Source organism: Myxine glutinosa, chromosome 1 (genome assembly GCF_964187855.1).
Source record: "Myxine glutinosa chromosome 1, kmMyxGlut1.1, whole genome shotgun sequence".
NCBI lineage: Eukaryota > Metazoa > Chordata > Myxini > Myxiniformes > Myxinidae > Myxine > Myxine glutinosa.
The window spans coordinates 234,947,173-234,971,750 of NC_136261.1; the positions used below are offsets into that span (position 1 = coordinate 234,947,173).

At 45.2% G+C, this 24,578-nt stretch overlaps 1 protein-coding gene across 5 annotated transcripts in view; it reads right to left on the bottom strand.

Moving 5' to 3' along the window:
• TIMELESS (timeless circadian regulator) overlaps positions 1-24,578 on the bottom strand; it is a 120,752-nt gene that overhangs the window by 30,543 nt on the left and 65,631 nt on the right. For all 5 annotated transcript variants that reach the window (XM_078785145.1, XM_078785146.1, XM_068128690.2 and 2 more), the window contains exons 16-23: positions 23,034-23,131; positions 22,354-22,513; positions 15,348-15,549; positions 14,650-14,798; positions 12,226-12,308; positions 11,049-11,178; positions 8,305-8,387; positions 7,757-7,902 (exon numbers count right to left, since the gene is read on the bottom strand). In XM_078785145.1, the coding sequence (XP_078641271.1) occupies positions 7,757-7,902; positions 8,305-8,387; positions 11,049-11,178; positions 12,226-12,308; positions 14,650-14,798; positions 15,348-15,549; positions 22,354-22,513; positions 23,034-23,131 (1,051 nt within the window). The remainder of the gene's footprint in view (positions 1-7,756; positions 7,903-8,304; positions 8,388-11,048; positions 11,179-12,225; positions 12,309-14,649; positions 14,799-15,347; positions 15,550-22,353; positions 22,514-23,033; positions 23,132-24,578) is intronic.

Below are 24,578 nucleotides of genomic sequence, written 5' to 3' on the forward strand. Positions count from 1 at the left end.
CAAGAAGCACAAACTTCTTGCTACGTATTTGCTTCACAAACGTGCTACGTATTAGCAGATATTTTCTTGCCACTTGCAGAGAAATTTCATCCGATACATCGAGTGGATTTACATTTTAAAATCTGAAATGAGGAATGGTTAATTGGGAGGTCCTCAAAGCTCAAAGGGAATGAAGTGAAAAAATTGGGAAGTTTTCCATGAACAGAAACGGATTGACAGCATCAGCAGCGAGCCGGTGGGAAGATGGCAGGCAAAGCACAAATGGCTTCATGTCGAGTACCATGAAAAATGGACAGCTAAAGTGCTACTGTAGACGGTGTGCAGATGCCAAACAGAACAATAAGTTGAATGAAGGCATTTCAGAATCTGTTGCTTGGAGATGAGAATTCTACGATTGAAACAGTTGTTTGGCCAAATTCTGATTTGAGTGCCATTTTTATTTGCCATTTCTATTTCTTCTTTACCTCCACCACCGAAGGTGGATGGAGGTTATATTTTCACCCCTGTCTGTCTGTCTATTTGTCTGTTTGTTTGTCTGTCTGTTTGTGAACAAGACATCTCAATACTTTGTGGACGGATTCGGACAAAATTTGGCGGAGAAGTAGTGTATGTGACGAGGACGAAATGATTAGATTTTGGTGAAGATCCGGATTCGGAACCGGCTTCTGGAATTTTTTTAACTTGTACACCCGCTAACTATGGGAGGGGCAGAAAGGGTCATTACCTTCGCAAAAGCGGAAGGTTATGTTTTGATCGCTGTGTATTTATTTGTATGTCTGTGTGTGTGTGTGTATGTTATTCGCATAACTCAAAAAGTATTCAACCGAATTGCATGAAATTTGGTGGGATGATTGGTTATTATACGGGACACATTTGATTAGATTTTGGGAGCAATCGGGTCAAAGGTCAAGGTCAAGGTCACGAAAAGGTCAAAATCGTATTTTTACCAAGTACAGAACAGTAGCTGCGGCGAAGGTATGCGCTCTACCGAGCGCAGTTCTTGTTTTATAAATGCAAGTGTATTTTTCATTTGTGTTTTATTTGGCTGAAAGAATGTTGGATTGGGCAAAACATTTGTGGACCAAATTAGTGAGTACAAATTAATTGCTAACAGATTTTTCCAACCCAGCGTAAACCCTGATATCCCTTTTAAGGTACCGCAATATTGTTTATGACTAATTGCCGTCTGTGCTGAATAATGTCGCTTAGTTGTGGGTTTAAACCAGGCTGGATACTTTATTTGCCTTCCTTTCTGTTGAGTACAAGACGTCACACCAACGAGGGATATTTCGGATCAAATCGCAAAACGTCCCAACCACAGAGTTTTAGAAACCGAACGTAAAATAATACAATATAACACCACTGAACTGAATATGAGATTAGAGGCCAACACCAGAAGAACAGGTTCGGTGAAATAGAAGAGCAGCAGTTGTGACCATGACATACGTTTACCAATGAGACGTTTTGAAGATATTCAAAGCTTTCTAGTGCCAAGTGAGTCACAAGAGCTCCAGCTCAAAATGGAGAGGCATATTGCTTGCATATCGAGATGAAGGCTGTGTATGCTGTGAACATTTAAAGGGTATCGATGGGGAAAAGCAGCACCCGGCAGGCGAATGCCTACTCTTTGCAGCTGGCCTCCACTACATAATAATCGGTCCGGCGCAACGTTGCAACTTTTTGCCGGAGACCAAGTGAACATTATTTTTTACTCCCGACAAAGTCTCCGGTAGGAGCTTGTACATGTGAAAAAGGGCATTGGGGGACATCAGTGTACTTTTACATGAATAACAAGGACAGTAGTGGAGAAGAGCCAAATCAATGAAATTTCAGCCTGGGTCTCGATATCACTAGATATGTGCTTTTTTTTTTTTTTTTTTGTATACAAGATCGAGGCTCGTGAAAGAGCTAACATTAATCACACAAAAAGACAAACCGACACACAAAACACAAAAAACAAGTGGAGCGGTAGACAAGATGGGGAGAGAGGGGGAAGGACACAAAAGAGAGGGGGAAGGACACAAACACAACATTTGAGAGCAGGGACATCGGGAGAACTTGGGGGGAGGTGGGAGAGGATTAAAACATATGAACACTGCAAAGACTCTGGGGTGAATTACCGGGGGTAGAAAAGATCAAGGTTTTCGATGGGGGAAGATAAGAGATGGTGGTGAACAGCTGTTTTAAAGACCTGGAGGGAGGAGTGGGATTGAAGGGAGTGGGGGAGTTTGTTCCAGAGGCGGGAGAAAAGGGGAATGAAAGAGTGAAGGTGAGCAGAGAGCCTAGACTTTGGCAGTTTAACCAGAAGAGGGTTGCAGGCAGATCTTGTGCGACCTGAAGGAATATTGGGGGGACAGAGCACAGAGAGAGCTGGGGGGGAGCAAGGCCGGAGAGGAGTCGGTAGAAGACAGAAAGACCACCAACCTGCCTGCGGTGAGTGAGTGAAAGGCCCTCGGCGTTGACTACATCGCAGGAGATTCCAATGATTCTGAAAGCTTTGGCCTCAACAGCGTGAAGCCGAGCAAGGTGTGAGGCAGGAGCACCAGCCCAGAGGGGGGAACAGTATTCCATTGAGCTGCGGATGAAAGCCTTGTATGTGGTGAGGAGCTCAGGTGTGCCAAGGAAGGACTTCGCACGATGGAGTATGCCCAGTCGGCGACTGGCTTTGGAGGCCAGCTTGGAAATGTGGTTTTCCCAAGAAAGATCATGGCAGATAGTGAGACCCAAAAGCTTGAGCGACAGAACTTCTTGGAGAGGATTGTTGAGAAAGTAGATGGGAGGGTTGTCCAGTCGGTCCTTTCAGAGAGACATTGTAAGAGTGTGAGATTTGTCAGGATTGAAAGACATGTTCCACTTGTTTGACCAGTCTGTGATTTTGTCCAGGTCTGCAGAGAGTGAGGAGGCTGCAGGCTGCCGATCTGAGGGATGAGGAATGGAGCGACAGAGAGTAGAGTCGTCAGCAAAGAGATAGAGAGGATTTTCAAGAGAGTCAGAGAGATCATTGATGAAGACCAGAAAAAGCACAGGGCCCAGAACACTACCTTGGGGAACTCCAGCCTGAACAGGAAGAGGAGATGAGAGAAACCCATTCAGGGCCACACGTTGACTACGACCAGAGAGGAAGTCCGCCAGCCATGCGTGGAGATTTCCATGGATACCAAAGGAGGAGAGTTTGGAGAGCAGAGCAGCGTGCCAGACCGTATCGAAGGCACGTGAAATGTCAAGGGAGACAGCTCTAATTTCCTGTTTGGCGTTGAGGACCTCCATCCATTGTTGAGAAAGCAGAAGCAGCATGTCCAGAGTAGAGTGACCAGGTCTGAAACCAAATTGATGATCAGAGATCAAGCCATTGGAGAAGAGGAAAGATTTAATATCTGAAGCAATGATGGATTCCATGACTTTGCAGATAATTGGGAGAAGGCTGATTGGTCTGTAGTTGCTGGGATCTGTTTTTGCACCTTTTTTGTGCAAAGCGGTGATGTTGGCTGATTTCCAAGCAGATGGCAGATGACCTTGAGCAAAAGAGAGGGTGAAGAGAACCGAAAGAGGGAGTGAAAGTGCAGAAGAACATGATTTTAGGACCCGTGGGCTGATGCCGTCAGGACCAGTTGCAGAATCAGAGTCGAGGGTTGCCAGAAACTTTTCCACCTTGTCAGGAGGAAAGGACACAGAGTCCAGGAGCAGCTGGGTACGACTGGGTACGGTGGGTACAGAGAGGGATGGGTTTGGGACACAAGATTTAGAGGCAAACACAGAGTTGAGGCATTCAGCTTTTTCACGTGCGGAGTCAGCCGTTAAGCCGTTTGAGGTGAGGGAGGGGGTGGAGGGGGAACAAACACCAGAAACAGATTTGACCAGACGCCACCATGATTTGGAAGAGGGAGACAGATAAGAGAGTTCGGTCTTGAGAATGGTGAGATATTGTTTCCTGGCTCTCCTGAGGGTGGACACACACTTGTTTCGGGCTTTGTGAAAGGAAATGAGATTTCCTTCCGTTGGATTTGCTTTCCAGGAGACGAAAGCAATGTTAACTGCTCGGATGTTAACTGCAATGTTGCTCGGATGTTAACTCGAAATGAATATCTGCCCTTCACCACCAACATCACAATATTCTTACTCTGAAAGGATCAGATCCTATCTCCTGACCTGCTCTCCATTTTGTAATCTGTACTCAAAATACAGTAGTACCTCGTATATCCTGATTGGTTGGGACCAAGGGTGTTCCAGATAAACAATATTTCCAGTTAATGGATGTTGTCGTTAATTTTAAAAACTATTTTTTAAAATAGATGTTGTTGTGTTTCTTTGCACCCGAACCTTCACCCCTCCCGCCCCTCATTCTCTGTGTATTTGGACTCGCCCTGATGCAGCCAATGGCAGCAGGCGCCATGTTGGACGAAGAATAAACCAATGTAACACATTTCAATCCCTTTGTATATTTACCTCTGCCATCGAAGGTGGATGGAGGGAACGTTTTCACCCCTGTCTGTCTGTTTCTCTGTCTCTGAGCAGAATATCTCAAAGTTATGGAAGGATTCAGATGAAACTTGATGTACAGGTTGGGTTTGTGACAAGGAAGAATGCATTCAATAAAAGTTTTTTTTTTTTTAAAGTGATTCTTCACCATTGAGAGATGGGGCCAAAAACAATATATAGCACAATATTTCAAGAAGTTGTAGATGGATTATGACAAAACAAGGTGGATGAGTTGGGTAGATGACAAGAACAAGCCGATTAGATTTTGATTCAGGCCCGGTTGTAGATCCGGCCTGTCAGTGGGATACAAAACGTAAACTGTTCAGCCCAGTGGAGGTACGCACCCTACCGGGTGCAGTTCTAGTTATTGTTGTGAATGCTACATAAAAAAGAGGAGCCATCATAATTTAACAATGATGTACATGCCGATTCTATACTGTAATCCTCCTTTGGGCACTGTGGCTGAAACATCATGTTAACATTTTAAGAGTAATTTTTAATTTATAAACTCAACGTATTCAGCAAATTATACTTAAGGCTTGTTTGGCTTTTAGAAGAGCAAATCATGATGTTGTACCACGTTGGCCACAAAACCCGGCCCGACTCATATTGAATCGGCTTTCTTCTATGACAAAGCCTTTCATCAAACCACACTGGAAACCCAAAATGTCAAATTTTCAAGACTGCAAAAAAAGGCCACCAACAACCTCCAAGAGCATAAAATTAGTATAAAGTTACCTCAGCAAAAGAAGTTACCTTTAATAGCTGACAACATGGCCTCGAGGTACGTAAAAGGCCTCTAAGCCATATAGCCTGGGTTTGAATCCCGATCCAGCTATAAATTGTGATCCTGGTGTTTCACAGGCAGGCTGATTCATCAATAATAATAATAATAATAATAATAATACATTTATTTTATATAGCGCTTTTCAAGAAGCCCAAAGGCGCTTTGACAGAGTACAAAAAACAAGTGCAAAAAGACAAAAATCAACAGGTAAATAATCAAAGCAAAAGGAAGGAGAAGGAGAAGAGAGAGTCAGGGGTTAAATGCTGTGGGTTAAATGTTGAATGCAGTGTTGAACAGGTGGGTCTTGAGTGATGTTTTGAATGTGGTGAGTGAGGAGGAGTCTGGATTCTCTGGGGGATGGGGAGCCAGTGAAGCTTATAAAGGACGGGGGTGATGTGGTCACGGGTCCGGGAATGGGTGAGTAGACGGGCAGCGGAGTTCTGAATGTATTGGAGTTTATTGGTGATTATTGAGGGTGAACCATAGAGGAGGCTGTTGCAGTAGTCCAGACGGGAGGTGATGAAGGCATGGATGAGGGTTTCTGCAGCTGTGGAGGAGAGGGATGGACGGAGACGGGCGATGTTTTTCAGGTGAAAGAAGGCTGTCTTTGTGATCTGTTTAGTGTATTTGTCGAAGGAGAGGGTTTGGTCAAAGATGATGCCAAGATTCCGGATGTGAGGGGAGGTGGATACTGGGATACCGTCGATGTTGAGGGCAAAGTTATGGGTGGATTTGGTGAGCGTTTTTGGGCCAATGATGATTATTTCAGATTTATCACAGTTAAGTTTGAGGAAGTTGATTTGAAGCCAGGATTTTATTTCAGTGATGCAGTTTGTCAGGATAGAGTGGGTGGCGGTGGAGATGGACTTGGTGGAGATGAAAAGCTGGATGTCATCGGCGAAGCAGTGGAATTGGAGACTATGACGGCGGATTAAGTGACCAAGGGGGGACAGGTACAGGATGAAGAGGAGGGGGCCAAGAACTGAACCTTGGGGGACACCTTGGGGGAGGGGAGCAGTGGGGCATTTGCAGTTATTGATGGAGATGAACTGGCGTCTGTCAGAGAGGTATGATTTGATCCAAGAGAGGGCAGTGCCGGTAATGTTAAAGGTGGTTTCAAGTCGGGTGAGGAGGATGGTGTGATTGATGGTGTCAAAGGCGGCACTGAGGTCGAGGAGGATGAGAATGTTGAGGTTGCTGGCATCAGAGGAGAGGAGAAGGTCATTGGTGATTTTGAGGAGAGCAGTTTCAGTACTGTGGTTGGAGCGGAATCCGGATTGGAATGTTTCATACAGGTTATTGGCAGAGAGGTGATGTTTGAGTTGAGTGGCTACAGCGCATTCCAAAACTTTTGACAGAAAGGGTAGGTTGGAGATGGGTCTGAGGTTGTTTAGGGTGTCAGGGTTTAGTCCAGGTTTTTTCAGAATGGGGGTAACAGCAGCAATTTTGAGGGATGGTGGGACGATGCCTGTAGACAGGGAGGAGTTTATTGTTGCAGTGATAAGTGGAGAGAGCGCAGGAAGGGAGGTCTTGACAAAGCTGGAGGGGATGGGGTCAAGAGTGCAGGTGGCAGTTTTCATTCCTATGAGATCAGAGAGGTCAGTAGGGGAGATTGGGGAGAACTGAGACAGGGGTTGGCAGGATAAGGGGGGGGGGGGCAGGTGGTTTGAGGGGGAGCGGGTGCGGTGGTGGTTAAGCTGTTGTAGATGTTGTCAATTTTGCTTTGGAAGAATGAAAGGAAGGAGATGCAGTTGTCTACTGTGAATGACTGGGTGGTGGTGTTCAGGGGGCTGAGGAGTTTGTTTATTGTAGAGAAGAGTGCTTTTGGGTTTCCGGAGTCAGAGTGGATAATTTGAGAGTAGTAGGCGGAGCGGGCGCGGGAGAGGGCATCTTTATAGTGTTGTATGTGGTCCTTGTAGGCTTGGGAGTGAATTGTGAGACCTGTTTTATTGCGGAGTCTTTCAAGTTGGCGAGCACGAGTTTTCATCAGGCGGAGTTCAGGGGTAAACCAGGGAGCAGAATGGGTGAAAGAAACTGATTTGGTTTTTATCGGCGCAAGCTGGTCAAGGCAGGAGGAGAGAGTGTGGTTGTAGTAGTCAGTGAGGTAAGAAGGGGTGTGGAGGTCAACGAAGGGAGAAGTGGACATTTTTTCAGAGAGGGTGGATGAGAATGAGGTAGGTGAAAGAGCGTTTAGCTTACGAAAGTTGATAGTGCGATAATGCCTTGGTGCTGGAAGGGCACACACATCAATGTGTGTGCCGTCCCTTGGATGGACATTAAACTGGGCGTCCCTTCTGCCAACATAATTTGAACGACGGTTAAAGATCCCAAAGTGTCCTTTGCGAAGAGTAGGCAAGCAAGCTATAATCGGTACCATGAACAAACTCCAAATTCCTACCCTAAACTAGAGAGGGCACTGCATCAGCAGCACAGCCGTGCCCTCAGCCAATGATGCATACAAAAGAAGAAGCTCAAATGAAATCCATTGCTTACCTTGCTGGACACAGTGCATGCTTTGCTGTGCCGTTTCTTGCGTAGTTCTTGGCGATCATTAACAAGCCCCATGACGATGAGCTTTGCTGCAATATGAGCACGGGATCTCTTGGCTGTTATGTTTTGCATTATGTTACCCATGACATCTGTCAAAGAAGCAAGAGGGTGAATGCCAAACACATGTCTGGAAAACTCGTTTATTGTTCTTGTACATATACATTCGCCCTAGTCACACACACAACCTGTTCACCAAGTTTCGTCTGAATCCGTCCATAACTTTTTGAGATATCATGCTATATATCGTATTTTGCTCCATCTCTCAATGGTTAAGAATCACTTAAAAAAGTTTTTATCGGATCCAGATCCAGATCTTCACCAAAATCTAATCATTTCGTCCTTGTCACATACACAACCTCTCCACCAAATTTCATCCATATTCATCCACAACTTTTTGGGATATCCTGTTCACAGACAGACTAACAAACAGACACAGGGGTTAAAACATAACCTCCATCCACCTTCGACGGCGGAGGTAATAAACTATTCACCACTGGAGTCTCGGAATTCTTCAAACAGACGCTGCAGCTCCATCTCCTGCTCTTCCCGCCAAAGCACTAATCGTGACTTCTTCCTGGGAAGTGGAAATATTCCAAAATGTTAAAACTCAAATTTATAATCTTGGCATGAGATAAATACTTTGGAAATCAGCAATTACAGTCATATTTTAAACTAGAACAAGCAATCAAAGATTGCACACCCTCGCCAGGACTTGTTTTGTGTGGTTTCATAGTACGTATTTTATAGACATACTCGCATTCTAATTGTACATACTTTATAGAAGTACTCACTTGGAAAAAAAAAGAGAGACCGTGCACTACTGGCTACCACGAGATGGCATTTGTGGCCTACGTTAGTAGATTCTGTGCAGATTAGCACATTCTGTACAAACAACAAAGACGTCATGCAGAGTATGATACGTGCCAAATCCCCCTACCCAAAAACGTTGTTATGGATACATCAAATTGTCCATTTCATGAAGATTAAAATTGACAATCTTAATCAAAGCTTATGCAAATCGGATGAAAATTGATTATTTTTCAGATGAAAAGTGATTTTAGAAGCTTGACCTTGAGTTGAACTTTGACCTCAAAATAGTTGCTGTCTCGATTTAGTGATGCACTATGAAATTGCTCTTCCAATACATTGAGAACTCCGCTGCCCGTCTACTCACCCATTCCCGGACCCGTGACCACATCACCCCCATCCTTTGTAAGCTTCACTGGCTCCCCATCCCCCAGAGAATCCAGTACAAAATCCTCCTCTTGACCTACAAAGCCCTCCATAACCTGGCCCCATCCTACCTGACTTACCTCCTCTCCAGATACACTCCCACCCGCAACCTCCGCTCTGCTGGTACCAACCTCCTGACTCCCTCCATGCGGACCAAATTCAGATCCTGGGGGGACAGGGCCTTCTCCATCGCTGCTCCCACCCTCTGGAACTCACTACCTCACACCATCAGAGACTCCTCCTCACTCACAACATTAAAAACATCACTCAAGACCCACCCGTTCAACACTGCATTCAACATTTAACCCACAGCATTTAACCCCTGACTATCTCTTCTCCTTCTCCTTCCTTTTGCTTTGATTATTTACCTGTTGATTTTTGTCTTTTTGCACTTGTTTTTTTGTACTCTGTCAAAGCGTCTTTGGGCTTCTTGAAAAGCGCTATATAAAATAAATGTATTATTATTATTATTATTATTAATTTTCAGGTTAATCAGATGAAAATTGACGATTTTTCAGAAGAAAATTAATGATTTTAGAAGTTTGAGCTCGAGTTAAACTTTGACCTTTTGACCGCAAAAATAGTTGGTTTCTCTATTAGGCGACCTAATATGCAAATCCTGTTCCATGATCAAGTCAATCAGATGAAAAATGACGATTTTAGAATTTTGACCTCAAGATGACCTTTGACCTCAAAATCAATAGGCTTTGCAGTTGTGACAACCTCTTCTCCAACTTTGTAAAGTTTCATGATGATCGGCTTTGAACAGTGACCTGTCGGCAACATGATAACAAAGTCGACCGACTAATGTAATTGAAAAATCTTCGATTTTGCAAGTAACAAACAGACTAACACCTAGACCCAAAGGCAATGCTCTCTTTTCTAGCGAGGGTAATGAATAGAAATCGGAACATCGGGAGAAGAGTAGAAAGAGAGAAAACGTAATACAAATTGTGAATAGAACGCTAATTAATCACAACAAATTTATGAGGATGCGTACAGGAATGACTAAAGAACCCGGAAATAAATGCTTATAAAGACAGCTCTATTTACATTAGAGAAAAGAGACTAAGGACCATATACATATCAATATGCAATAAATACACAAGGGGAAGGGTGGATTATGAAATGGAAGAGAAGAGGGAAAGTGGATTGGGGGAGGGGGAGGGTGGGGAGGGGTGAGGGTGAGGGCACAGGGAGGGGAGAATTAGATGCAAAAGTACTACAATAGTGACATGACACCTGCACAATGGGAAAAATGCCTATTCCTGCATCCGAATACAACAACAACACAACAACAACAACAACAACGGCATTTTAAGGCCATTTTCCCTGCTAAAGCGGGGGTTAGCCTTGCGGTCCCCATGACAATCTTCTCCATTTTCTGCATCTCTCCTTGTTAACCCCCTTGCCCGCATTTCTTCTTCCACCATCTTTAGCCAAGTCTTTCTTGGTCTTCCCCGTCCTCTACTTCCTTCTACATTCATTTCCATCATTCTTCTCAACCAGTCACTTTCATCCTTCCTCAACACATGACCAAACCATCTCAACCTGTTTCTCTTCACAGAATCCATCACAGGCTCTATTCCCATCATCTTTCGCAATTCATCATTTGTCTTCCTCTCTCTCAACGATACTCTGCACATCCACCGAACCATTCGCATTTCCACCCTTTCCAGCCTTCGTTGCTGCTCTACGTTCATTACCCATGTCTCGCTCCCATAAATCATAACACTTCTCACACATGCAGCATACACCTTTCCCTTCAGCTTCAACGACAATCCCCTCCTCATCAGCACGCCACTCAGTTCCCGAAACTTCTTCCATGCACATCTCACTCTAGCAGCCGTTGCTGAGTCTCATCCACCTTCTCCATTCAGCATGTCTATCTGAATAAAATATGCATCTGAATAAAATCTCTCACCTCATTCTGCATCCGAATAAAATCAGAATTTTTGGAGATACAATATATCAAGGTATTCTGATCAAAGGAACATCTCACCCTGGCTTGCGTTTGAAATCCAAAACAGAGTCAGCAATGCCCTGTCGGATCAACTGCCCGATTATCTGCTTGCGGGTTCGTGCATCATCTTGTATGTGTTCCATAACAAAGTCCACAACGTCCTTTTCATCTGGAGTGGGTAAAGCAGACATTGATGAACCATCAAAATGAGTACATATCTCCCCTGATCTGGAAAAACCTAGCCAGTCGAATTCCAGTGGAGAGCACAGGGAGGGGGAGAATTAGAGCATCCTGATCCAGGATTATTTTTCCATCTCACCAATGTTCCGTTTGTAGCCACTTTTTCCAGATCAGGGGATATATGCTCACTGGTTAATAGTAGTATGGTACAGGTATTCACAGGTTGTTGTCACCTTTGTAAATAAAATAAAACACAGCAGCACCAAACCCCTCAACAAATCATGCATTTTACAAAGACTGACATGGCAAAGTCAAGGCACCTGTACTGCTGTGCTAATAAAGATTGCCGGTATGGTGACCGGTATCCTGTTATTCTGTTTCCTTCGCCATTAAGCTGAGTGTTTAGGCCTGTTACTTTCATATCGCAGACAGGTTGGTGGCCTCTCTATATTATATCACCTCCTTTTTGGTCTTGCACCCTTTGCCCTCTCTTCCTCAGGTTTTCACAAGGAGCACACGGTCTTCCTTCCAGAAACCCGCTCTTTGTTGAACTCCCAAAATCCAGGCTCACTACTCACCTACAGTAATTTGTGCCTCTTTTCTTTCACCTGTGGAACCAACTTCCCCAGTCTGTTCAGTCCCATTTTTTCCTGTAGGGCTTCCAGACAGCTGCTCACCCTCCAACCAAACTCATTATCTCTTCGACCCCAAAAGTCCCCATTACCAAGCACTCACCTTTTCCAGGTTATTGTGATTTCCTTCCCCCCTCTCCCCTCTCTTTGTTAGTTGTCAGTTGATTTGTTCATTTTCTATTTCATCACCGCTTTCCTCTTATTGCTGTGTTTCATTCACAGCTTGTGTGTAGTTGTTCACCCCATTGTGCCCGTATAAACCCTCCTCTTGACCTCACTATCACTCTCACCTTTGCTCTGCCGTTTGCGTTTCCATTTCATTTTCTATTTCCCGTTTCCCATAGCTCTATCACGAGCTTTGACCATGTATACAAAAAGGAAAACACGTTCCCCAAGGTGCATACCTCCAGCTTCATCCTTGTAGCGAAGATAAAGGGTCTGCAGCTCTTCTTTTTCTGCATCTGACCAGTGAGAACCTTTGTGGGATCTGCTATCAACAAAGCAGCACGAAACATTAACAAGCAACCAAGAATAGTCAGCAACACAAATTAATGTGTTGTGTTCATTATTATAATGTATAATGTTGTTCATTATAATAATCATCTATCTATAATTCCAGTAATCTCTGTATGTCTGTGACCGCTGTTTCTCGACAACCACGGGTCCGATATACTTTAAACTTGCCAGGTATATTGCTGGGGACCCGAGGATGTGCCTTTTCAAGGTTTCATATTAATCGGAGAAGTAGTTACCGAGCTATGTCCAAAAAACGATTCAACCAATCAGAGAGCAGCGAGCTATCACGTGTGCCGAACGTGGCGAACAGACTCTGCCTCGGACGGCACATTTGAGAGCGTATTCATTTATTTCACGTTGGCAAACTATGTTGCCGTTAAACTATGTTTTAAAACTAATTAAAACTAATTTGCGATTCATTCGCTTTCCTGCGCGTTTGTGCACGCGATGGCGATTTCTTTACCAAACTCCGCAAGCCGTTCGCTTTGGACCAAACCATTTCATGTAAATAGAGGGGGGGGATTGTCACCGTACTCGCAAGCCGTTCGCTTTGGACCAAACCATTTCATGTAAATAGAGGGGGGGGGGGGGGGGGGGGTTGTCACCGTACTCGCAAGCCGTTCGCTTTGGACCAAACCATTTCATGTAAATAGAGGGGGGGGGGGGGGGATTGTCACCGTACTCGCAAGCCGTTCGCTTTGGCTTTGCGAATGGACCAAACCATTTCATGTAAATAGAGGGGGGGGGATATAATTTTAGATATATATATAGTACGGGCATGCCCTAGTTATTATAATGACATTACACATGCTTTGGAGTTTAAACAAAGTTCAACTGAATGTACTAATTCCCCGGGTGTCCGCTTACTGAGTTTGGGGTGTCCGCTTACTGAGTGTGGGGTGTCCGCTTACTGAGTGTGGGGTGTCCGCTTACTGAGTGTGGGGTGTCCGCTTACTGAGTTTGGGGTGTCCGCTTACTGAGTTTGGGGTGTCCGCTTACTGAGTTTGGGGTGTCCGCTTACTGAGTTTGGGGTGTCCGCTTACTGAGTTTGGGGTGTCCGCTTACTGAGTTTGGGGTGTCCGCTTACTGAGTTTGGGGTGTCCGCTTACTGAGCAGTACTATCCCATGCTTAAAGAAAAAAAAAATCTGTGGAATGAAGGCCTTCAAGAAGAGAAGCGTCTTCTTAAAAACAACAACACAAACAACATTGCTGCTGGTATACTTCATTGCACTATCTTCTTCTACATATACAAAAGAAAGTTTTTGTTTGTTTGTTTGTCTGCACGTGTTAATCTCCTGAACGGTGAAAGATAGGAGGAAACCTCTGAAACAAAAAATGTCGGGACGGGCCCCGGGAAGGTTATAGACTCGGTGGCGAGGCCGATCGAGGCCGCCTCGACCGGGCTGGGCCCATTTCGCAATAAATCCTCTTCTTCTTCTACTTCTTTCAAAATTCTCTTGAAGTACAACTTATGCACTTAATAGGAATATCTGACGGATTGCAACACATGCTTTCAAAATTCTCTCTCGAGGGGCCCGACAGAAGAAAGAACAAAGAATCGTTGAGCACTAACTGATACTGGGCTCACGTCAGACCAATGTACAGAAGATTAAATTCATTCAAAAAGAACCCGGGCAACGCCGGGTGCTTTCAGCTAGTCTTACTATAATTCACCAAATGTCCATCCGTCTGTTCCCAGGTACCGCAAAAACGGCTGAACCGATCGTAACGAAATTTTGGGTGGGTAATCCTGGGACCCCCTGGAGTAAAATAGGCTGTATTGGTTTTCCAATTTTTTTCCCAATTTACAATTTTCCAGTTTTTGCAAACACGATGGAATAATATTTTTTTTACCGATATGAACAGTGATGTGGCTTTCATTGAAATTCCACAAATACCGTTTAGTTTTTGATGATTTGCGTGTGATATGATTTAACGGATGTTTATATAAATCGTTAAAAATAAAAAAAGCCTTCAATTTCTGATATTTTGCCTTTTCATTTGGGCCTCCCAATTGAAGCCCCACCCATAGGGCGGGTACCGTTGCTAGTAGTTTTAAACAAAGTTTGCACAAAGAAAGTATCATAAGTAGGACTTCATGTCGTACATTTTACAGCAAACAGAAGTTGAAGACATGGTTCAAGCTCTACAGACCTTGGCAAGACCTGCTTGCAGACATATTTGATAACAGAATGCTGAAAGCCTAAAATAGGTTATTAGATAGAGCAATCAACCGCTAGCATGCACAAAATTATGATTGAAAATAAAAAGAAACCGAATACATGGTTAAAATGTGCACACAGACGCTCACCCGGTCCCCTGTGTTTCAGTGTAACCCTCCGTCATTTGGTGAACTGTTGCCGGACTTTTCCAGAAAAGCAGCTCCAAAAAGACCTTGCTGTTCCGGCGGGCGAGTTCGACAAACCTTCGGACAATGTATTTGGCAAACCTAGCCAGTTCCTGCCAACATTTGACATCAAAAGTTATTTTAAACATTATGGGCACAACATACCTGTCAGTATAGAAATAGGGTCTTTACAGGAACACTGTTTAGGGCAGACACAAGCAGGTCAACTCTAAAAATTGCTCTTACATTGACATTAAAGGACTGTGCCTGGATTCAAATCTCGGCCCAGCTAAAAACGATCATGCTGGTGTTCCACAGGCAGGTGATTCATCAAGGTGTGTGCCTCAAATGGACGTTAAACTGGGTGTCCCATCTGCCGGCATTAGTTGGTGGGCATTAAAGATCTTACGGTGCCCTTGGCAAAGAGAAGGCGAATTATTGCCTGCACAATGAACAAATTCCAAATTCCTGCCCCAACTACTGCTGGGAAGGCAATGGCAAACCACCCATTATAACCCTTGCTCAGGAAGCTGCTTCAGCAGCACTGACACTCTGTGAAGAGTATCTTACATTAGAGAGGGAGGGAGGGTGAGAGTGGGAGAGAGAGAGAGAGAGAGAGAGAGAGGAGAGATGATATGAATCGGAGGGATTAGGGGACATACCGAGTAACACTCAACGGCAGGGTCCTCAAGCACGGCCTGGAATGTCCTGAACACAGACGCCTGAAAGAGCAGACCATCCATGTGCAAGTCCACAGCAATTCGGTGCAGAATCTTGGTTGCACAGTGATTTGTGTGCACAGAATTATTTCGATAGTGCTTCAGCAGAAACACACATGCTTTGATCACCTGTGTATTTGCAAACCTGAGGGTAGGGTGGGCATTAGTATACAATGGACAAATCAACACTATGCATGTGATTCCACGCATCACGAGTCATTGATTCAGATGGGAACAAGAAACAGATCTTTGCATATCATGACTTGTGTAACCTACTGCAATGTATAGCCATACACAAATCATATTAAATCCGCAATTTGGTGTCTGTCAGTCTGACGATTTTTCACCGCGATACATTCGACCGTTACTTATCTAATCTCAATCAAATTTGACAGAAGGACTAAGGGTCATGGAATGAAGGTTGTAGCGAATTAATTTGCCCCCCTCTCCGAGGTGGTTTCTCCACCAAGGTAGTTTTCCCGCCAATGGGGTTGCGTGTCGAGGTCTATATCCTTTCAAAATCATGTCCAATCAATTGAATTGGCAACAGGTGAACTCAAATGCAGTTGTCGAGACATCTCAACGATGATAAAAGGAAATGGGATGCACTGGAGTGTCATAGCAAAGGGGTTGAATACTTATTGACTCAATACATTTAAGCTTTTCATTAGCTCACATGGAACGAAGTTCACCGGAGCTTATGCGATGGCGGGTCGTCCGTCAGTCCGTCCGGAAACACTTGAAACTTCTTCTCCGAAACCGCTGATGGGATTGCGACCAAATTTGGCATAAATGATATTTGTTGGGTTGTGACAAAAGTTTGTTCACCGCATTAAAAAGGTCGGGGCCTTAGGGGGGTCTACCGGGGGTCAAAGTGGATCCAGGTTTGACCCCCCAAAATAGGAATTTGCTTTTTTTCTCTGAAACTACACACACAATTCCGATGAAATTTGCCCATAACCTTTACCACCCGTGATGTACCGAAGTTTGTTCACGGCACTCGGAAAATCGACCTTTAAAGGGGTGTATACTGGAGGAGGGAATAACCAGGAAGAGATATTAAGGATTCAGAGACATCTTGAAGGAGGAAAGTTTCTGTAAAGCAGATCAAGTCTGGTTTGTTAGAAGCAACCTGCATGGAGAGATCAATCAGGTTTGAGCGAAGGCCCTGGATGTTTGAGGTCCATACCGTTGAGGAAGAGGGGAGGGGGGCAGCATCGGGAGCAGGGAAGGGGAGGGGAGGGAGGGGTAAGATGAAGTAAGTCTCAATGCCAAACAGGAAATTAGAGCCGTCTCCCTCGACATATCACGTGCCTTCGATACGGTCTGGCATCCCGCTCTGCTCACCAAACTCTCCTCCTTTGGTATCCATGGAAATCTCCACGCATGCCTGGCGGACTTCCTCTCGAGTCGTAGTCTACGTGTGGCCCTGAATGGGTTTCTCTCATCTCCTCTTCCTGTTCAGGCTGGAGTTCCCCAAGGCAGTGTTCTGGGCCCTGTGCTTTTTCTGGTCTTCATCAATGATCTCTCTGACTCTCTTGAAAATCCTCACTATCTCTTTGCTGATGACCGCACTCTCTGCCGCTCCATTCCTCATCCCTCAGATCGGCAGTCTACAGCCTCCTCACTCTCTGCAGACCTGGACAAAATCACAGACTGGGCAAACAAGTGGAACATGTCTTTCAATCCTGACAAATCTCACACTCTTACGATGTCTCTCCGAAAAGACCGACTGGACAACCCTCCCATCTACTTTCTGAATAATCCTCTCCAAGAAGTTCTGTCACTCAAGCTTTTGGGTCTCACTATCTGCCATGATCTTTCCTGGGAAAACCACATTTCCAAGCTGGCCTCCAAAGCCAGTCGCCGACTGGGCATCCTCCGTCGTGCGAAGTCCTTCCTTGGCACACCTGAGCTCCTCACCACACACAAGGCTTTCATCCGCAGCTCAATGGAGTACTGCTCTCCCCTCTGGGCTGGTGCTCCTGCCTCACACCTAGCTCGTCTTCACGCTGTTGAAACCAAAGCGTTCAGAATCATTGGAATCTCCTGCGATGACGCTATCTCCGAGGGCCTTTCACTTACTCACCGCAGGCAGGTTGGTGGTCTTTCCGTCTTCTACCGACTCCTCTCCGGCCTTGCTCCCCCAGCTCCTCTGGGCTCTGTCCCCCAAATATTCCTACAGGTCGCACAAGATCTGCCTGCATCCCTCTTATGGTGAAACTGCCAAAATCAAGACTCTCTGCTCACCTTCACTCCTTCATTCCTCTTTTCTCCCGCCTCTGCAACAAACTCCCTCACTCTCTTCAATCCCACTCCTCCCTCCAGGTCTTTAAAACGGCTGTTCACCACCATCTCTTATCTTCCCCAATCCAAAACCTTGATCTTTTCTACCCCCGCTAATTTCACCCCAAATCCACTTTTTTGAGGTGCCGACTTCTTTCCTGGAAGTCCTTGGTGTCCTTGCGTTTTATACCTATCCTGCCTCCCCCCAGGCCCTCTCCCTCCCACACATCTCCTGATGTCCCTGCTCTCAAATGTTGTGTTTGTGTGCTTCCTCCCCCTCTCTCCCCATCTTGTCGACCGCTCCCCTTTTTATATACTTTGTTTGCTTGTGTTTGATTTGTTTGTTTGATAAATGTTAGCTCTTTCACGAGCCTCGACTCTGTATACAAAAAAAAAAAAAAAAAAAGTGTGAGAGGGGGAGGTAGGGAGAGCTGTTGATAGTGTGTCAGAGATTGCAGAAGAGTTAGGAGAAAGGGAAGGATTTTTTTTTTTTTTTTTTTTTTTTTTTTTTTTTTTTTGTATACAATATCGAGGCTCGTGAAAGAGCGAACATTAATCACACAGAAAGACAAACCGACACATAAAACATATAACATAGGGAGCGGTAGACAAGATGGGGAGAGAGGGGGAAGGACACAAACATGACATTTGAGAGCAGGGACCGAGAGACATGGAGACATCGAGAGATCTGAGAGAGGGCGAGGGCTTTGGGGGGGGGGGGGGGCGTGGGAAGGGGGCAGTGGGAGAGGTATAAAACATATGGACACTGCCAGGACTTCCAGGAAAGAAGTTGGAATTTCAAACAAGGTGGATCTGGGGTGAATTAGCGGGGGTAGAAAAGATCAAGGTTTTGGATGGGGGAAGATAAGAGATGGTGGTGAACAGCTGTTTTAAAGACCTGGAGGGAGGAGTGGGATTGAAGGGAGTGAGGGAGTTTGTTCCAGAGGCGGGAGAAAAGAGGAATGAAAGAGTGAAGGTGAGCGGAGAGCCGAGATTTCGGCAGTTTAACCATCAGAGGGTTGCTGGCAGATCTTGTGCGACCTGTAGGAATATTTGGGGGACAGAGCACAGAGAGAGCTGGGGGTGCAAGGCCGGAGAGGAGTCGGTAGAAGACAGAAAGACCACCTACCTGCCTGCGGTGAGTGAGTGAAAGGCCCTCAGAGATAGCTTCATCGCGGGAGATTCCAATAATTCTGAAAGCTTTGGTTTCAACAGCGTGAAGCCGAGCTAGGTGTGAGGCAGGAGCACCGGCCCATAGGGGAGAACAGTATTCCATTGAGCTGCGGATGAAAGCCTTGTATGTGGTGAGGAGCTCAGGTGTGCCGAGGAAGGACTTCGCACGACGGAGGATGCCCAGTCGGCGACTGGCTTTGGAGGCCAGCTTGGAAATGTGGTTTTCCCAAGAAAGATCATGGCAGATAGTGAGACCCAAAATCTTGAGCGACAGAACTTCTTGGAGAGGATTGTTGAGAAAGTAGATGGGAGGGTTGTCCAGTCGATCTTTTCGGAGAGACATAGTAAGAGTGTGAGATTTGTCAGGATTGAAAGACATGTTCCACTTGTTTGACCAGTCTGTGATTTTGTCCAGGTCTTCAGAGAGTGAGGAGGCAGCAGACTGCCGATCTGAGGGAAGAGGAATGGAGCGGCAGAGAGTGGAGTCATCAGCAAAGAGATAGAGAGGATTTTCGAGAGAGTCAGAGAGATCATTGATGAAGACCAGAAAAAGCACGGGGCCCAGAACACTGCCTTGGGGAACTCCAGCCTGAACAGGAAGAGGAGATGAGAGAAACCCATTCAGGGCCACACGTTGACGACGACTAGAGAGGAAGTCCGCCAGCCATGCGTGGAGATTTCCATGGATACCAAAGGAGGAGAGTTTGGTGAGCAGAGCGGGGTGCCAGACCGTGTCGAAGGCACGTGATATGTCGAGGGAGACAGCTCTAATTTCCTGTTTGGCATTGAGGACCTCCATCCATTGTTGAGACAGCAGAAGCAGCATGTCCAGAGTAGAGTGACCTGGTCTGAAACCAAATTGATGATCAGAGATCAAGCCATTGGAGAAGAGGAAAGATTTCATATCAGAAGCAATGATGGATTCCATGACTTTGCTGATGAGGGCAAAAGGTTTGATGGTGATGGGATGAGGCACAGTGAGGGGTTGTTTGATGGGGAGGGGGGGAGCAGAGCAAAGTATAAGGTTGGAGGAGGTGGAGGTATGAGATAGAAGGGAGACGAAGTGGGGAGGAGGCAGCATTGAGGAGGAGGTGGGAGGGGGGAGAATTGGAGAAAGATGGTAGGGGGGGGGGGGGAAATTTGAAGGGGAGGGGTAAGGGGGGAGTTTTGAAGGGGAGAGGCGAGGGGGGAGTTTTGAAGGGGAGGGGCGAGGGGGCAGTTTTGAAGGGGAGGGGCGGGGGGAAGTTGAGGAGGGGAGGGGTGAGCGGGGAGAATTGAAAGGGAGGGGTGAGGGGGAGTTTTGGAGGGGAGAGGTGAGGGGGGAGTTTTGAAGGGGAGGTGTGAGGGGGGAGATTTGAAAGTGGATGATTCATGAAAAAGGAACATTTATTACAAACTGGGTTTATTGTGATTTTCAAGTCAGAGATCCGTTTAAAAACGATAGAGGAGGGGTGGAATGAAGGCGAGTTTAGAGAATGTAGAAAGGAAGGACTGTAAGAGATTGAATTTTTTTTTTGAAGTGGAATGAAATAAGAGGAAATTGAAAAATGCCTTTTAAATAGGAAGAAGAACAGCATGTTGTAATAAACCACTGAATAAAACACTGCAGGGGAAAGTTTAAACATTTTCAAATAGTATTTAAACAAAACCGTGAAAAACAATCTGGCAAAAGTACCTAAGAGAGGACGTGGATTTGAGAAAGGAGAAAGGGTTGAATGAATATAAAGGAAACTAGAGTTGGAAAGGCTGGAGAGGTGGAAGAAAAAGGAGGCGAGACAAGGGGGTGAGAGAACAAGCACGTGTCCGCGAGGAGAGAAAGAATTAATAAAGAAATGGTTTTTTTTGTATTTAAAACGTTAGAGAAAGGGTAAGATGTTCGTGGGAGGTAGGGGGTGTGGAATTATAAATAAATATATAATTCATATTTATAATACAATTTATAAATATTAGTTAAATTGTACTTCAATGTGAATCTTGTTCTTAAAGCATGCAAGGAAATGTGCAGGGAACCTGGAGCAAGCAGCCGACCATCTGTGAAATGACCCAGTGATCTCTAACGATGTGAACGGATGGAAGAATGCTGATTCAGCTCGGAGTTGGAATGTACCACTTCATTAGTGGGACTAGGGGAGTGACCTTATCAGCTTTTGTGTCCTCCGTAATGATAAACATGTGGAGTTGGCGCTACAACGGCTGGCTCTAAGTGACCCCAGAATTCCGACCATTGTAGATCAGAGGAAATGAGTTTTGTATATAACAAGACACTCCGAGGCTGCGAAGAGAATGCTTCAACTGAACGACGCGTCGTATCCTGTCTGTATTTTGTGTAAAGTCCTCTCCGCAATATCTGAATAAATCTCGGTTTGAACTGAGCGAGTCTGAGTCCCTTTGAGTCTGAGCCTCGTCTTGAGAAATCTCTTTGTTAAGACGTCCCTAACAGGGGAGAAAATGTGGACATTATTGAAGCGTCCTGCTCGAGATCACCACTGAAATCATCTCGAAAAAGATGTTCAGAGTTGTGCATTCCACGCTCAACAGTCCAAAAAATAATGAAAAAGGATCTGGGATTGAAGCCATTTAAGCCTGGATGTGTTAATGAGCTTTCTGATAGAGACTTGGCCACTTGTGAGATCGCCTGCAAGGCTCTTCTGCAGCAATTTCGCACTATTAAATTGAGACAAAGCGTATTTTTTTTTGGATGAGTGTGCTATTTACCTCAGCAACCGATCCATTAATGTTTATTTTTGGTGCAAAGAAAATCCTCATTTTTGAGGAAATTAAACAGCATCCTCCTCAAGTCATGATGTGGGCAGAAATTTCAGAAAATCACTTCATAGTGCCATATTATTCCGATACAAGTGTCAATCATACTGCTTATTTGAACATTGCTTCAGACGTGGTTTGTTCCACAACTGTGTGAGAGAGGTCTCGAGACACAGCTATCCTGCAACAAGATGGTGCACCAGCACATTATGCTCTCGCAGTTAGAGAATATCTCTATGACAAATTCAGTGGACGATGGATTGGACGTGGATCTGCGATAGTGTGGCCTCTCGAAGTCCGGACTTAACAACATGTGACAACTCGCTTTGGGGCATTGTGAAAGAGGAAATTTCTCATCTCCGCCGAACAACAGTTGAAGACCTCAAAACAGCCGTCAGGGCTGCTTTTACGACCTCCAACCCTCAACATGGAAGAAGATGTCCAGAGAAACATGGAGAAAAATTCTAATTTGTACAGAGAATGGATGGGAGCATTCAGATAAATTCTAACTAAATTCGAACTGCGTGTATAGGGACTTTGTGGCCACTCTGTAGAATGATGAAAAATTATATTTAGGGTTTCTCACTACAAAATCTCAATGCAGATCTATCAACACGGACTTCAGACAGTTAAACAAAACAATATAATGTGAAATAACTGCTCAACTACTGAAGGATTTATTTGGTTCTCATAACTAGAACAATACAATGGTATGAAGTAGCTTCACCTTTTGATATAATCCAAGAATAGAAAATCTTTCTCAGTGACCTTTACAGAAAATGACTGTTCATCCTCCTCATCCTCCTCAAATTCCTCCTCTTCATGCTCTTCCAGCACATTCTCGTCCTTGTCCTCCTCTCGGCACTCAATTGCGGCAAGCTGCTCACCTGTCCAAGAACACACATTACGTCATAATTATAGTTGTAAAACTTTTCCAGACCATCACAAGTGTTTTTAACTCAACTGGACTATGTCCAGCTGAGTTTTTGTCGACACCCAGTGTCAGTCGTCTGTCTGTCTGTCGTCTGTAAACAATTCGACGTCTACGCTCTAAAAGTCACAAATATTGATCAGATTTGATGAAACTTGTTATGCAGCATCTTTAAGACATAAACTAGTTTGGGATTGCATTTGGGCGTTGCATGCCAAAAAATGGGCGCGGCAGGGCGGCCATATTGAAAAATCAATTTTTGTCATATTTTTAGCACATATAAACTATATAGTTTGTGGTTCTATTTATGCATATTCTAACCATATTGATATAGACCAGTTGAGTTCAGGTTCCCTGGAACCTCTAGTTTTAGGATTTACAATAGTAGTTACAAATGTCTAGCATCACAACACCAGGACCTGCGGGTCAGGAAAAAAAAACATTTGCCAGAATAGAAAAGTTCTTATGGGGTTCACCCGGTAGAGTGGCATTGAAGATTTGATGCAAAAGCTGCAGCTCCTCGTCAAGGTGGGATTCCACTGTGCCAAACATGCCACCTTCCGGCCACACCTCACTGAGAGAGTACAAGCAAAGAGTGCCGATTAAAACGTTTATTTTTACTGTCCTGGCACAAATCGTAAGAGATGATTTTCTATATTAACTAGAAAGGCACTCGGTCAAGTGCATACCTCCGCCAGGCTGTGCAGTTTACGTTTTGTATCCCACTGATAGGTGGGATCTGGATTCGGACTTGAACCAAAATCTAGTCGGCTTGTTTGTGTCACCTAACCAACTTGTCCACCAAGTTTAGTCATAACTCGTCCATAACTTTTTAAAATATTGTCTTGCAGACAAGCTCAGTTAAGACAGAGCGTCCACAGATGGAATCGAGCTTAACGAGGCAACAATCAATTCAATGGCGGATCATACATGAGAAGGGGAGTTTGGGGGAGAATGCCGCTTACCTTCACGGTCCGACGATGTCTTCTCCCTGTGGAAATTAACTCAACCCAAGACGGTGTAAAATGTACAAACAGAAAGAATATTTATTACGGAACCCGAGAACAATGAAACGTGCCGACAAATAACTATGGTTCCTAAACCGGGATCCCACACACCTCACTTCAACAACAGCACAGGGGAAGGAATTAAATAAAAGAATTGTCGTGTTGTGTTCTGTGGTGCTTCTTATCTGTCTGGATGTGTGATGTCGGTCAGGCTCCGTCCGGCTTCGATGTTGGCGCGAAGCAGGCCTCTGTCCGCCTCGTTCGTGCTTTGCTAGGCCCCGAGCCACCCGCTCACTCAGCGGCACGCCTAGCTCGTACGCTCGCACCAGAAGAGGATGATCGTCAGCGCCCCAATGTCTCTCCAACGTCCACCACGCGAAAGTCCAAATGGAAACGAGAAGCAAAAGCAGAAGGGAGGTCCAAACGAGGAGGAAGCCGAAACGAGAAGGGCAAGCACAAAGGGACAGTCCAACGCAAGACGGCAAAGGGAAGAGAAAAAATACTGGCGAGCAAGAGGTTTTACTCGCCATCACGTGACGTCAGCCCTCCTCTCCTCCAACCAGCGCGGTGCCCCTCGACTTCTCACATCTTCTCATCGCGTTGGTGTCCTCTCATTGGCCGAGCGCTTTTTGCCCTTCGTGTCATGCCATTCGTCGGTGGCCAATCAGTCTGCCGCTTCCTTCTACCTTCCTTCCACCAATCAGTGGCCAGCTTCTTACCCAATGGTGTGATCTTCCCATCAACCCTTTTTGACCAATCACGAGCGAAGTGGGCGTGGCCTCAGCCTGCCTTGCACAATGTGTGTTGCTGTGCCAGCTGGTGATGTGGCTGGCTGCGGCTCCATCGGCGGTGCCCCAATCTGGCTTCCTGCCTGTTCTTCCTGTAAGTCTTATTGTGGCAGAGGGGAATTAATTAATGTGTGCACTAATGGATCTATCTAATGTATACCAGTGCGTTGCCATAAGGGACACCGGAATGTTCACAGAGGTTTCACATACAATGGAGTCTTATCCT